This window comes from Canis lupus, chromosome 6 (genome assembly GCF_048164855.1).
Source record: "Canis lupus baileyi chromosome 6, mCanLup2.hap1, whole genome shotgun sequence".
NCBI classification, from domain to species: Eukaryota; Metazoa; Chordata; class Mammalia; order Carnivora; family Canidae; genus Canis; species Canis lupus.
In genome coordinates this window covers 71349242-71363387 of record NC_132843.1, presented here as the reverse complement: position 1 = coordinate 71363387, position 14146 = coordinate 71349242, and the positions used below count along the sequence as shown (strand labels likewise).

Below are 14146 nucleotides of genomic sequence, written 5' to 3'. Positions count from 1 at the left end.
CCTGCTTCTCCCTCTGCCTGTGGCTCTGCCTCTCTCTCTCTCTGTGTGTGTGTGTGTGTGTGACTATCATAAATAAATAAAAATTTAAAAAAAAATTTACAAAAAAAAAAAAAGAGGAATTAAAGGACATCACGACTTTTAAAGAGAAGAAATACTTGAAATGCTTAACACTACATAAAATCATCTCATCAGCTAGTATTTCTTAGCCCTTTTAATGCCTATACTCTTAAGTAACCGAAAGATCTCTTTCAAACTAAAAATTTTACCTCTGCACTCTCTCATGTTCTCATACACCTCACTAAAGTGAGAGTGGGACTTCACGGTTGAAATTCCCTTCCACAAGCAGTAGAATTTTGGTTTGGGGTAGTTTTGTTGTTGTTGTTTTTTAATATGTGCATCCACGGTCTTTGCTTTTTAGGCACAATTAAAATAATCCCAGAAGGTAGTGTGGCATAGTGATTAAGAGTACAGACTCTGGGACAGACTGCCTGGAGTTGAATTCTGGCTCTAGAGCACTTGCCAACTATGTGACCAGGGGAAAATGGTTTTATCCTCTGTACAACTTAAACTTAGTTCCCTCATCTGTAAAATGGGTTAATAATATTATTTACCTTATAAAGTCATTCTATATGTATACTAGTGGGCAGAAGGTAGTGGCCTGACTTGGCATCAGTAGTGACGGTGGCAGTTGTTAAATGCCAGATCGCTCATGGCAAGTATCGTGCTTTCAAGTTTTCTGGGTTCAGCAACAGCTGTAGTGACTAGACTGGACCTGAAGCTGTTGTAAGGGTTTGACAATCCATGACTATTTTCATACAGTATTCTATTCTATACAGATAGTGTGTGTGTATTTCTATACCAGTGAGGTAACAATGTAGTCAGCCTCAAGACCAGTCATATAAATAGATAAATGTTGTTACCAAGTATTACAAAGGTGAATTCCTGACAGAGATTTTCAAGACTCTTATTATCAATATTGATATAATAAGAGGAGCAGGGACATGGAGATAAAATTTCAAATGAGGAGGCCCTGGGCTATTTAAACAAGTTTGTCTTTCCATTCCTTCAAAGCGTAACTTTCTACTCTGAATTATAAAGAACCCTCAAATTAGAAATAATATTCCAAGAATTTTATTGTCTCTTCTTTTTTCTCTCCCCATTTCAACTAAGAATGATGCAGATCCCTACAGGGGAAAATTACATAGGATACACAAGCTCCTAAGGCTGTTTCCACAGACTATTTCACCTGTAGTGGACATGGAATCCTACAGAATGTAGCCATTAGGCAAACACATTTCTATGGAAAAATATTCTCAGTGTTCACCACACAACACTAAGCTCACATCTCTTCATCTGTTACATCTTTGTCCTTGGCTGCAAAAGGCCAAACTCCCTGTCTCAAGCCACCATCTCACTTAAAGTGGGTTTCAAAGGGAGATGAGTTATTTATTTTTTTGAAGTAGCTTTTCCTAGCCTTTTCCCTTGTCTGAGAAGTCTCTTCAGGTACCTACTTGTATGAAATAGCCATTACATTAGTATTGTGAAGACGGCATGTCCATGTCCGCCAAGCAATCCTCTAACCTTAATCTACAGGTAGGAAGATGAATTAACACAAATAATGACGATTTTGTTTTTACCTTTTCTATATTTACAGTTGACTCCTTTTTTCTTGTCACATTGCCTGATCCAGATAATACTGAATAGAAGTGGTAGTAACGAGCTCCCTTGTCTCTCATTTCTCATCTTTCAGGGAGAAACATTCAATAGTTCACCATTAAGTCTGATATCTACTGTAGATTTTTTTGGTAGATACCATCAATATGATTTTAAAAATCCCCTTCTATTCCTAGTTTGCTAAGTGTTTTCTTTGCTATCATGAGTGGGAGTTAACACTTTATTGATTTTTCCCCATCTATTACATGCTTATGTAATTTCTTTCTTTATTCTGTTAATGTAATGAATTCAATTGACTGATTTTGAATGTTAAACCAAACTTTCATACCTGGAATATATATTCTCAGTATATAATCTGATGTGTTTTTTATATATACCTGGGTTAGTCTGGCATCGATAATCATGTAAGAGATTTGCCTGTAAATTTTCCTTTCTTACAATACCCTTGGTTCAGATTTTGCTGGTCTCATAAAACAAGCTCAGAAGTATCTCCTCTTAAAAAAAAAAAAAAAAAAAAAAAGAAGTATCTCCTCTTTTCTATGCTCTGGAAGACTTATACTTAATGTCTTTTACTGTCTTTTTAATGACTAGAGAAACTGTAGTAATGTCCCCCTTTACATTCCTGATATTGGCAATTTCGATTTCCATTAAAAAATTATCCTTTATAATTCCCTGCATTTTACTATCTTTGTATTTAATTTGCATTTTCCCCCTAAATTCTTGAGGTAGACATTTAGATCACTGATTTTCAGTTTTTTTCTTTTCTCACAGAAGCTTTTTAAGGGTACAAATTTTCCTCTAAATACAGATTATGTTATATCCCATGAATTTTTATAGATTATATTTTCCTTTTCATTCTGTTAAAATTTCCTAATTTCATTGTAATGTCTTAATACACACTAAACATGAAATTCCTCTTATTCCCTAATGATGGACAGTTTCTTATCTTTTGTTATTCTAAACGTGTAGTGATGAATAACATTATGCAAAAGTCCATTCTTATGTGTATATCTACAGGATAAAATCCCAAAAGTGATATTGCTAAATCAAGATTGAATGCATTAGTAATCTTGAAAAATGTTGCCAAATTGTCTTTATAAAGATTATACCAATTTACATTCCCACTAGCAATTTATGAGAATGTCTCTCATGGAAAGATTTATTTTTTAAGATTTATTTTTATTTTTTTTATTTTTTTTATTTTTTATTTTTTTTTTTAAGATTTATTTATTTTGAAAGAGAGAAAAAGGGAGAGTGAGCACGTATAGGGGGTAGAGTGGAGGGAGAGAGAATCTCAAGCAGACTCCCTGCTGAGTGCAGAGCTCACGTGGGGCTGGCTCCATCTCAGACCCTGGGATCACAACCTGAGCCGAAATCTAGAGACAGACACCCAACCAACTGAGCCACGCAGGCACCCTCATGGAAAGATTTTTAAACTGGAGAGTATCATAGTCAGAGAGGCTCTGCTTTAGAGGATAGCTAGCAGTATTTCACAATTGGGATATGCAAATTTGGGGACATATTCTTGGGGATCCATCCATGAGTTCTCTTTAAGTATACAGAGATCTTGTGTTTTCATTTCAATATTTATCTTAATAGAAATATTCTGAATTATACAGATAAACATCCTTTAAAAAAATTTTTTTTAATTAATAAAAAAGTTTTAGGTAGGTTCCACACCCAGCATGGAGCCCAATGTGGGGCTTGAAATCCTGACCCTGCTACCCTACCATTAAGACCTCAGCCGAGATCAAGAGTCAAGAGTCAGATGCTTTACCGACTGAGCCACCCAGGTGCCCCCAGATAAACGTCCTTTAACTAAGTACCACCACATGACTTCAGTGCCTATGTTTACAGTCACTTTGGCTCAATGCTGTACTACTTTAAAAGGCCAGAAGAGTGAACAGGGGCATACTCGAGGGCAAAATCTATTCTTTTACCCATTAAAATTTGAGATTTAGTTGTAACTCTCCCTGTGACTTATAATATCTATTAAAATAAGTGGTGAGTTCTGCTTTTCATAAGCTCAGAGTAGTTCACAGGTTAACAGTTACAAATTCAGGATGAAACACAAAAAGGAATTAGTGGAATGCATTGGGGAGGGACTAGAGACAGGTCAACACCAGAGGAATGTCAACACTGGGAAGACAGGAATGGCACTGGGAGAGTCTTCCATTTTTTCCAGCTTTTTACCTGAGAATAATTTCTAATTAGCGCCACCCAGGGAGACCTAAAATTTACATGAGAATATGTAGTCTTACTGGTTGAAGAAAGAGAGGACAGAGATTAGGATGACCATAGCAGCTGGAAAGGCAGGAATCCCAGAAAGAAACAGACTCAGAGGGGGAGTCACGACTTCAAACCACTGACTGAGCCCTGCACTGTGTGACAGGGCAGACTCCAGGCGGAAGAAGGCCTCATGATCCGTAGCCAGCACAAGAGAGGTGTGTGCCCAGAGCCACCCAGGAAACTTAACTCTTCAGGAAATATAATCGTTTCTTTCTTTTTGTTTCCTCCAAATTAGATATCCTTAAAGAGTTGAGGTTTTTAGGAAAGTCTGTTAAACTTCATCCTGATACTAGAAGAATTTTTTTAAAACTAAAAACTTAAATTAAAAAATTGGATTTTAGGGATGCCTGGGTGGCTCAGCAGTTGAGTGTCTGCCTTCAGCTCAGCGCATGATCCTGGAATCCCGGGATCGAGTTCTGAATCGGGCTTCCTGCATGGAGCTTGCTTCTTCCTCTGCCTGTGTCTCTGCCTCTCTCTGTATGTCTCTCATGAATAAATAAATAAAATCTTTTAAAAAATGGATTTTATTTTTAAGTGGATGGCATTACAAATTACTTTTTACTTTTAGATAATTTCATACTATCTTAACAGTTTTGCAATATAGGTAGCACTCTTTAAACTACTCCCTTCTACTACATTGAATAGTAGCCAAATGGTTTGGGAAATTAATTGTATTACTTTTTGACTTCTAAAAATATACTATTTCTATATACATAAAATCAGGCCTAATCAACCTAAGAATAACTTAGCAGGAGCCACAGGGCTAGAGAATATCTTAAAATAGTATTTAAAACATCTTTATAAGGAGAAAAGTGACTAAAAATATGGCTGAATTAAAAAGAGAAAGTTGGGTTTACTATCTGAACTCCTGAAAGAACATGGTAAGGTTGGTGAGGAATATATTGCTTTAAATGGCGGTGAGTGTGGGAATGGGGCTGTGTTTTAACAGAAAGCCTTCCCTACCATCTGCCTAGAAGAGCCTGGACACTCTCTTGCCTTAGGAAATGGCCAGGATTGCAGACCAAATGCTCCCTCAAGAGCAATCTACTTTTATTACTCTGTTTGATCACCATGGGATTAAAATATTAAAACAACTAATCCCCTGATATGGCAAAGTATCAAATGCACTCAATACTAGTCCTCTTGGAATCAAATAAAAGGCATTCTTATGGGATATAAAGAAGTAAACAAATAAATAAAAGAAATACATCTTCCCAATACCAGTAGTTATCCAAATGAGAAACCAGCTTCTAATTTTCAAGAAACAAAAACTCTAATTATCAGTAATCCAGAATGTACTCTTGAATACAGAGTATTCTACCAAAATCCATTGAATCAGATTTAAGAGCACTAGATAAATTACACTTGCAAAAAAAAAAAAGATATAAATAATGCTTAGCAGCTGGCACCTCTATATATTTGAGTTAGAACATTTGAATTTTCATGTTACCAAGAATCCAAAATGGGAGCTAACAAACAACATGGCTAAATCCTCAAAGTGAGTTATGCCAACTACAAGTAAAGGACTTAATAAGCATGCAGGAAAATTTTGAGATGGACAGTTCCTGCCTTCAAAATCCTAATGATGTAGCAGAGGGAAAAGAACAGTAAACACATCCTCTAAAACTAGATATGGTAAATGTTGCGTAAGGAGTTTAAAGAACTTCTGTGTTAAGTTTAAAGGAAGGGGTGTGTGTGCCTACTTATAGCACAGGATACATGGAAATGGTATCACTTGCGTTGGTCTAAAAGAGGAAGTAGGATTTAAAAATCTTTTTAAATAAAGTAACACATTGCATCCAGTTTTCAAGAGTCAGAGTACTACAAGGTTCACAATGAAGAGTAATGACCCTGTATTTTCCCTCCTAGACACCTGTTTTCCAGATACAACTCCTTCCATTTTCTTTTGCTATTTACCTCCATATTGCTTACAAACAACCTACTACCACTATTTCTGGATTATCCGGTTTCATATGTATTCATTGACTTGTTGCTATGGAAGATCAGGATTTGGGTCTCTTACCCCTTTTCCTTTCAGTTTCCTCCTCCTCTTCTCCTACAGTTAGTATTTCCCTTCTCAATGCCAACTCTGTCCTTTGGAGCTATGCTTACTAGTTGATGTTCTATTCATTTTCTCACGTGTCTATTCCCTCTATCGGGCTGTGCTGTCCTCAACATTGCATACCCAGTGTGTATATCAGTGCTTAATCCTTCATGGGAACTCAAGTTTGCTGAACAGAACTAAAATGAAAGTAACCTGCTGGCGTAAAACTTAGGAGGTGCCATCTGTAGACAGCCATCAGTACCATGGGAATAGTTAAGTGACACCACCAGGGTTAGTGTGATAAGAATAACTCAGAAATGCAGAAACTACTTGCCTCCAAAAACAGATTTATGGACAAGAACAGATACTGTCAAATTTAACATATCGGAATATCTCCCAGCATTCAAGTCCCAGAAGTCTTGCTCTGAGCCACCGTCTTGAGGTAAGCTGCTCAAGGCTTCATCCTCAACATAATGAAATGTAATATTTATAGCTTCCCCCAATCCACTAGCAAGGCTTAAGAAGGAAAAAAAAAAAAAAAAAGCCCACTTAGTTATCTGAAAATAGATTTCAGCAACTCAGATAGAAGCTTTTACCTACTTCAACCCAGGGACAAACCAAGGATCTAAGGCAGCAAACCCAGGGTCATAGAGAATTCTGAGTGCCTTGAACACTGATGGAAAAAGGGAGAAGGCAGGCAGCACCTTGTCCACCGCTTCCTTGCACAGCTGGGAAAGTTCAGCCTGGGGCCCCTATCCCTTGAGCCCAGCTCCTGCTCCTTGTGATCGTCAAAATTGTAGTAAATCCACATGTCACACGAGGGTATAAACAACGAGGGGGCATTGTTCAGACCTCAAGCTTATTTATTACATCTTTATTAGTGTTCTATATTGAGACACAATAAGATATTTAACAAATAAATGCTTGCTGAAGGAAGTAAATTGTCAAGCAAAATACAACACTATGATATTTACTTAAGAGAATCACTATTACACTTTCCTTGAGTCTAACGACTTTTAGAAATTTTTTGTTAAGACTATTTTGGGGGGCAGTTTAAGGTTCCCAGCAAAACTGAGGGGAAGACACACAGAATTCTCCCTATATGCCTAATGACTTTTGAAAACTTTTTAAGATAATTTCACGTTCAAAGAAAAGTTGTAAAAATAGTATAGAGAATTCACATTCACATATATGCTTCACCCAGATTCCCCAAATATCAATATTCTCCATATTTACCATTTTTTCTCCCCATATGCATATATATGTGTGTATATATGATTTTTCGACTTTTGAGAGGAAGTTACAGAGAGTGTTCCCTAAGTCCTTCCATGTGTATTTTCTAAATACAAAGACAGTCTCTAACGTAACCACAGTGGAAGGATCAAAATCAGGTAATTTCAAATTAACACTGATATAATACTATTATCTAATCTATAAACTATGGAAAAAGAAAAAAAGAAGGTATCATGCTTTAGGAAGAGGAATACAGCAGTAAAATAAACAATGACTGAAGACAGAACCAATATTAATTAAGGGAATATTTAATAAGCAAATATATTCCAGGTAAAAGGTAATGAGGTATGAGCTAGGCTGTGGCATTTAGATTAAAACAACAACAACAACAAAGGGGTAGAAACATACATTACAGAGGTTTCCTTCATAGGAACTGGTAGCTGAATTTGAGAGAGAGAATTAAACTAAAAGGTGAAAGAGTCAAAGGAACTCTAAAATGTTCATTCTGGGTGAGTGCAGAATGGTGTTAACATAAACCCCGACTGGACAGCCAGGAGAGACAAGTTTATGTGAAGAAAAATGAGTTCAGTTTTAGAAATACTAGGCTTGCAGAAGCAACAGGCGATCCCAGTGGAGGAAAGGAAGTAAAATGAGGATCTGGAACTTGGGAGAAGGCTGGGGAACTAGAGGTATGTCTCTTCGGGAGCTGTTTCTGTTTACTCTCCTACTATGAACTCACACCTCCACAGACAAAAGAGGCTAAAAACAGACTCCTGGAGAAGTCTATATTTAAGCAATCTGTCATAGTGTGTGTGTGTGTGTGTGTATGAGATCCTGTATTAAATGAAAGGTTAGACAAAAAGACCTAGCTAGCCCTGCCACTTCTCAGATTCAATTCAACAACTGCAAGTAACTAAAAGATAGTGATAGTAGTCAGTGACAGTTATACTTAACCATTATTCATTTCAAAATTAAAAGCTAAGAATTTTTTATTTGGGGGGACATATTTCCAACAACATTAAGTTAGAAAACAAAAAGTTTTTGAGTATCAATGACAGTCATTGTGATTAACCTTGAAGAGACATGAAAGTGCATAGAACATGGTGAAACCCACGGGGCCAGGAGGTGGGGAGAGAGTGCTTCATTTCCAAAGCTTGTCACAGTTCTCCATATCACATTATATCCAGATTCATATACCGAAAACAACTTAGCAAATTAGGTTGTGGTCTTTGTTCTCGACTATGTTAACATATGTTAACAAGTACAAAATTTCTTGCATGTTTAACTTTCTATAAATATTTGGAAGGAAATGATGTTACGTCGGGGCCCCTGTGTGGCTCAGTCAGTTGGGCAGCTGACTCTCGATTTCAGCTAAGGTCATGATCCCAGGGTCCTGAGATAGAGCCCTGCGTCAGGCTCTGCACTCCCTTTGCTCCTCTTCCTGCTCACGCTCTCTCTCTCTCTATATATATATCTTTCTAAAACAAATAAAAAATGACATCTTAAAATAAAAGAAATGAAGTCTGTCTTCTAAGTAAAAGATGAAGTTTATCTCACTTGAAATGATGGTTCACCTCTTTCAAATTTCAACTTCATTACAGAAACACAGAATTCAACCCACAAACTCAGTCAAACTTCAATTAAGACCAGTAATTCAATGCCTCCAGCATCCTGAATGGTGACAAACTAAAATGTTTTCTTTTCTTAAAGGAAAGGGGAGGAAAAAACTGCTGGCGCAAAAAAAAAAAGAAAGAACTTGTGGGTGGTGAGCATTAATAAAAACAGCCAAGCATAACTAAAAACCTGAAGATTAAACTTAAATGTGTAGCTTTCCATTTTCCAACTAGAAGCTCCAAATAGTGACCTCTGACTAAAATGTCCAGCCTTTTCCAGGGAAAAGCTACGATATGGAGGCAAAGCAGCAGAAAACAAGAGATGATAAGAAAAGGAGACAGAAAGAAGAGAATTACCAGAAACAGCAAAAATAGGGGTGAAGTGAGCAATAATTCTAAGCAGGGATACAGAAAAGCCCTAGCATAAGAAAAACTAAAGATAGGACATTGTTTTCTTCTGCTAGGAAAAAAGGAAAGCCACTTTTAGCTCCAGAGGCAAGCTTAGTACCTCCCTCCCAGGTGGGTAATTTTGGGGCTGGGGTGGAGGGTGGTAAACCTCTAAGCATGCATCATTAGTGTCTAAATGTGTGTATCACTCAAGGGTGAACTACTGTAGAGTTATTCACAGTTCCTGGGAAAAGGTGACCTGAAATTTGGTCCCCATTAAGTTAAATAACTGATTTTCACTATATTAATTTTATTCTCCTTTATTCCAACTTCTACACCAAAAAAGTATTATAGACATTTAAGCCCCTTAAAGTTCACTTTTAATTATGGATAAAGCACTAGAATATGAAAATCTAGACTAGAATTTCAATATGCTGGACACAAAGGGGTAAAATCTATGTGGTGTCTATTAAATGATATTTATTTTATTTATTTTTATTTTTTAAAGATTTTTATTTATTTGAGACAGAGCAAGAGCGAGAGAGAGATCACTGAGGGAAAGGGAAAAGCAAGCTCTCCAGCTGAGCAGAGAGCCAGACGTGGGGCTCGATTCCCAGGACCCTGGGATGGTGATCTGAGCTAAAGGCAGACGCTTAATATACTGAGCCACCCAGGTGCCCCGAATGGTATTTTATTTTTTAAAGATTTTATTTATTCATGACAGACACAGAGAGAGAGAGAGGCAGAGACACAGACGGAGAAGCAGGCTCCATGCAGGGAGCCCAACGTGGGACGTGATCCCGGGTCTCCAGGATCACATCCTGGGCTGAAGGCGCTAAACTGCTGGGCCACTGGGGCTGCCCCTGAATGTTATTTTAAATGTGAATTTATTACATTCTTAAAACTACCTGATGAAAATGCTTTTGTTTCAATTATGGATTATTAGACCAAAATTCTAAGTTCTGCAGGCAATTTCTTTTTTCCATTAGTTTTTTAAATCGAAAAATTAATACATTCAAGTTGTAAAAAACGAACAAACTCAAATAGTATAGTGAGAAGTCCCTCCCCACCAGAGGTATTCACTATTAACAGAGAATCACTGTGCTATATAGAACCAATGGTCCTAAACCACTTCATTTGTTGAATAGTCTTTGTTCCACTGATATGTGATACTTACTTAATCATACACAAGTCCCCAAGTCTGGATTTTCTAATCTTTCCATTGGTCTGGTCCTGCCCTCATACTACACTGTTTTAATTACAGTAAGCCTTGACATTTGGTAGGATGTTTCTTTCATTTTCAAACTGTCTTTGCTATATTCACAGTTATCTTTACTCTCTCGAATTTTAGAACCATTTCATCAAGTTTTGAGAAAAACCCTCCTAGATTGCAATTATGTAATTGCCATTATGTTAAATTTATAGATTAATTCGGGAGAACTGACATCTTTGTAATTTTGAGTCTTCCCCTCTATAAGCACAGTCTCTCCAACTATTTAGTTCTTTTATGTTCAATGAAGCTTTTATATTTTTTCTTCATAAAAGTCTTACACACTTTTTGTTACATCTTACTGTGAGGTACTTTATAGTCTTCTTGCTTCTGAGAATAGCATTTTTCTTTAAAGATTGTATTTCCTATTTATTGCCAGGATACGGGATACCATTGATTTTTCTGTAGTGATTTTATATCAAGCACTGGGTGTTACATGTACTAATGAATTATTGAACTCTATATCTGAAACTAATGATGTCAAGTAATATGTTGAGTAACTCAATTTAAATAAAAAGATTGATGAACGCTATAAATAGATGGTCAATTCAGTTTCTTGGATTATCTATGTAGACTACTGGGATGGTTAAAACTATATTTGTCAACTTGACTGGGCTATGGAACGCTCAGATAGCTGGGAAACATTATTTCTAGGTATATCTAGAAGAGACTAACATTTGAATCAGTAGATTAAGAAGACTGCCCCCACCAATGCAGGCGGGCACCATTCAATCCACTGAGGGCCTGAACAGAACAAAAAGTACGAGAAGGGTGAATCCACTCTCTGCTTGAGCTAAGATATCCATCTTCTCCTGACTTAGGGACATCAGTGTACCTGCTTCTTGGGCTTTTAGACTCAGATAAGGACTGGATAGATGTCATCCTCTCCTACCCTCCCATTTGCAAACTTTGGGACTCAGACTGAATTTACCACTGGCTTCCCTGGTTCTTCAGCTTGCAAACAACAGATTATAAGACTTCTCAGCCTCCATAATCATGAAAACCAATTCCTAAATTGAATCTTCTCTTATATATCACTCTATATATCCTCTCGGTTCTATTTCTCTGAAGAAACCTTGACTAAAACAACTATCAGTCATCCCAGTGGATGATTTAGGGTTCATTTTTCAATAACGTTTAGAACATTTCCAAACCTTTACAGTTTGGACCACGGGGAAAAATGCTTTCTAATGGCTCACGAAATAAGACTATGGACCTCCTTATATGGACCTCCTTATATGATCACAAGGAGGGTTTTCAGGTGAAACTGATCCTCATTATGTGTTATGTGCCAGAAGAGGCCTCAATTCTGAACTGAAGGTCCTGACATCATTGTTTGGGATTAAAGGGATGGAATGAGGAAGTATCATTTTTCCCTCAAAGCATAGGATATATTTATTTGAAATTTATTTATTTTATTTATTTTTTAAGTACGCTCCTCACTCAGCATAGAGCCTGATGGGGGACTTGAAACTCAGGACCCTGAAATCAAGGCCTGAGCTGAGATCAAGAGGTAGATGCTTAACTGACTGGGCCACCTAGGTGCCCAGTTTTGAGATTTTTAACTAAAAACAGCATTCAAAAACTACTTCTGACAGAAAACCAGATATGATATGCCTCCTGATGGAAGTAAACATCACCATTTATGACGTATTTCTAGTCAAGCAAATTCAAACTTCAATCTGATGAAGTTTTAGTATCTGCCTCCCAATTAATAGAAAATAGAGTAGCCAGAGGAATACACAGGATAAAATAAGCAAAATCAAAATCATAGCAAATTCTACAGGGCATATAATCTCGTATCCTAAAAAAAAAAAAAAAAAATACTATAAGGAAAAGAAAAGAGGGGGGAATCTGTAAATAAAAAGAAATATAAGAGATATATTAACCAACTGCAATCTAACTGAATCCAAACTTTTAAAAAAATAATTTATGAGAGAATTCAGAAAATTTGATAACTACCTAGATATTTGATGGTCTTAATGAACTGTTATTGATGCTTTAAAAATATGGTAATATGGAATTTCTTTACAAAAGAATTATTGTATTTTAGAGAATATGTAATGAAATATTTACAAATGAAATGATATGCTGAGACTTGCTTCAGAATAATCCAGTAGGATCTCGGAAATAGCACAGGGAAAACAACATTTCACATAAAAGTAAGATAGGTACATGGGCTGAATTTATAGGTTTGGTATTTTTCATAATAAAAATTTTGGAGGAAAAATTATTTCTGCAATTATAGCCTCTAAAACTCATAAAAACTTGTGACTTTTTAATTTTGTTGTTTTAGAAAGTAAGGGGAAAAAAACAGAAAGGAGAACCAAAATGATGCATTAATCACAAATATATGAGGTTTATGCATAAAATTACTAAAATATTAGATTGTTTTTAAGTTTTGGTAATTTTTCTCATAAATAAGTTTTTCCTTCATCTCTTGACAATAACTCTCCCTATTCAGATATCATTTTAATAACACTCTACAAGCTAATATCAGAAATAACAGGTTAAAAATATCTATTATAAAGGAATCTAAAACATGGGGTGGAGGGAACTATAGGTAAGTACTAATATATTCAGCATGGTGTTATTAAAAGTCAAAACATGACAAGTCTATGGCTAATAAGGAAATGGTTCATTAGATGTATACACTAAGTAGGATTTTGGAAAGCCACTAAAAATGTAAAGATTCTGTAACAATATTTTAAAATACTTATAAAATTTGTAATCTTAATACCTAGTATAGGAAGAATGGGTATAATTTCATTAAAATGTTCATATGGGATAAAATAGAATATAAATAACTTTTATGCATATTATAGCTATAGCTACATTAAAAATATACATAAGGGGATCCCTGGGTGGCGCAGCGGTTTGGCGCCTGCCTTTGGCCCAGGGCACGATCCTGGAGACCCAGGATCGAATCCCACATCGGGCTCCCGGTGCATGGAGCCTGCTTCTCCCTCTGCCTGTGTCTCTGCCTCTCTCTCTCTCTCTCTGTGACTATCATAAATAAATAAAAATTAAAAAATATATATATACATAAGAACTAATGTTAAAAAGAAATGTACAGGAATTTTATGTCAGCAGGCTGGAAAAATGTTTACCTTCTATGAAATATTTTCCAAAGTTGCGTTCTTTTATTTTTGAAAATAAACTTAATATTTTACAAAGTATATAATGGACTTAATAATTTACAAAGTATATAATGGAGGACATCTAACAACATTAAAGAAATATAATCCTTTAATCCCTGCCAAATCCAAAATATTATCATTTCAACATGTCATCAAGAAAAATTACATTCCTTTTTCCTACTAGTTGTTGAAATCCACTGTGTATTTTACATTTACAAAACATCTCAAATCAGACTAGCCACATTTTAGATGCTCAATAGCCACATGTGACTAGTGGCTGTCTACTGGCTAGTGCATGTCTAGACAGCATAAGCTTTAGCCTTCATACATTCATAAATACTGTATTCCTACTATATGTCAGCACTGCTCTGGGAATTGTGAACAAGACAAAGTATCTGCTCTCATGGAGGTTATGTTCTAGATGGGGAAGACAGACAGCAATGAGTAAACCAGTAAGATTTCTAACAGTGATTGAATACCTAGATAAAGATGCTAG

The 14146-nt window shown here is 36.1% G+C and overlaps 1 protein-coding gene across 8 annotated transcripts in view; it reads right to left on the bottom strand.

Moving 5' to 3' along the window:
• Positions 1-14146, bottom strand: part of LPGAT1 (lysophosphatidylglycerol acyltransferase 1) — a 114318-nt gene that overhangs the window by 14233 nt on the left and 85939 nt on the right. Inside the window, exon 7 of one of the 8 annotated variants that reach the window (XM_072831153.1) lies at positions 4484-6523. The exons of 6 other annotated variants lie outside the window; for them this stretch is intronic. In XM_072831153.1, coding sequence (XP_072687254.1) covers positions 6334-6523 — 190 coding nt within the window. In that variant the 3' untranslated portion in view covers positions 4484-6333. Of the gene's footprint in view, positions 1-4483; positions 6524-8687; positions 8719-14146 lie in introns of those variants that run through there. One more of the 8 variants, XM_072831156.1, reaches the window with a different exon arrangement.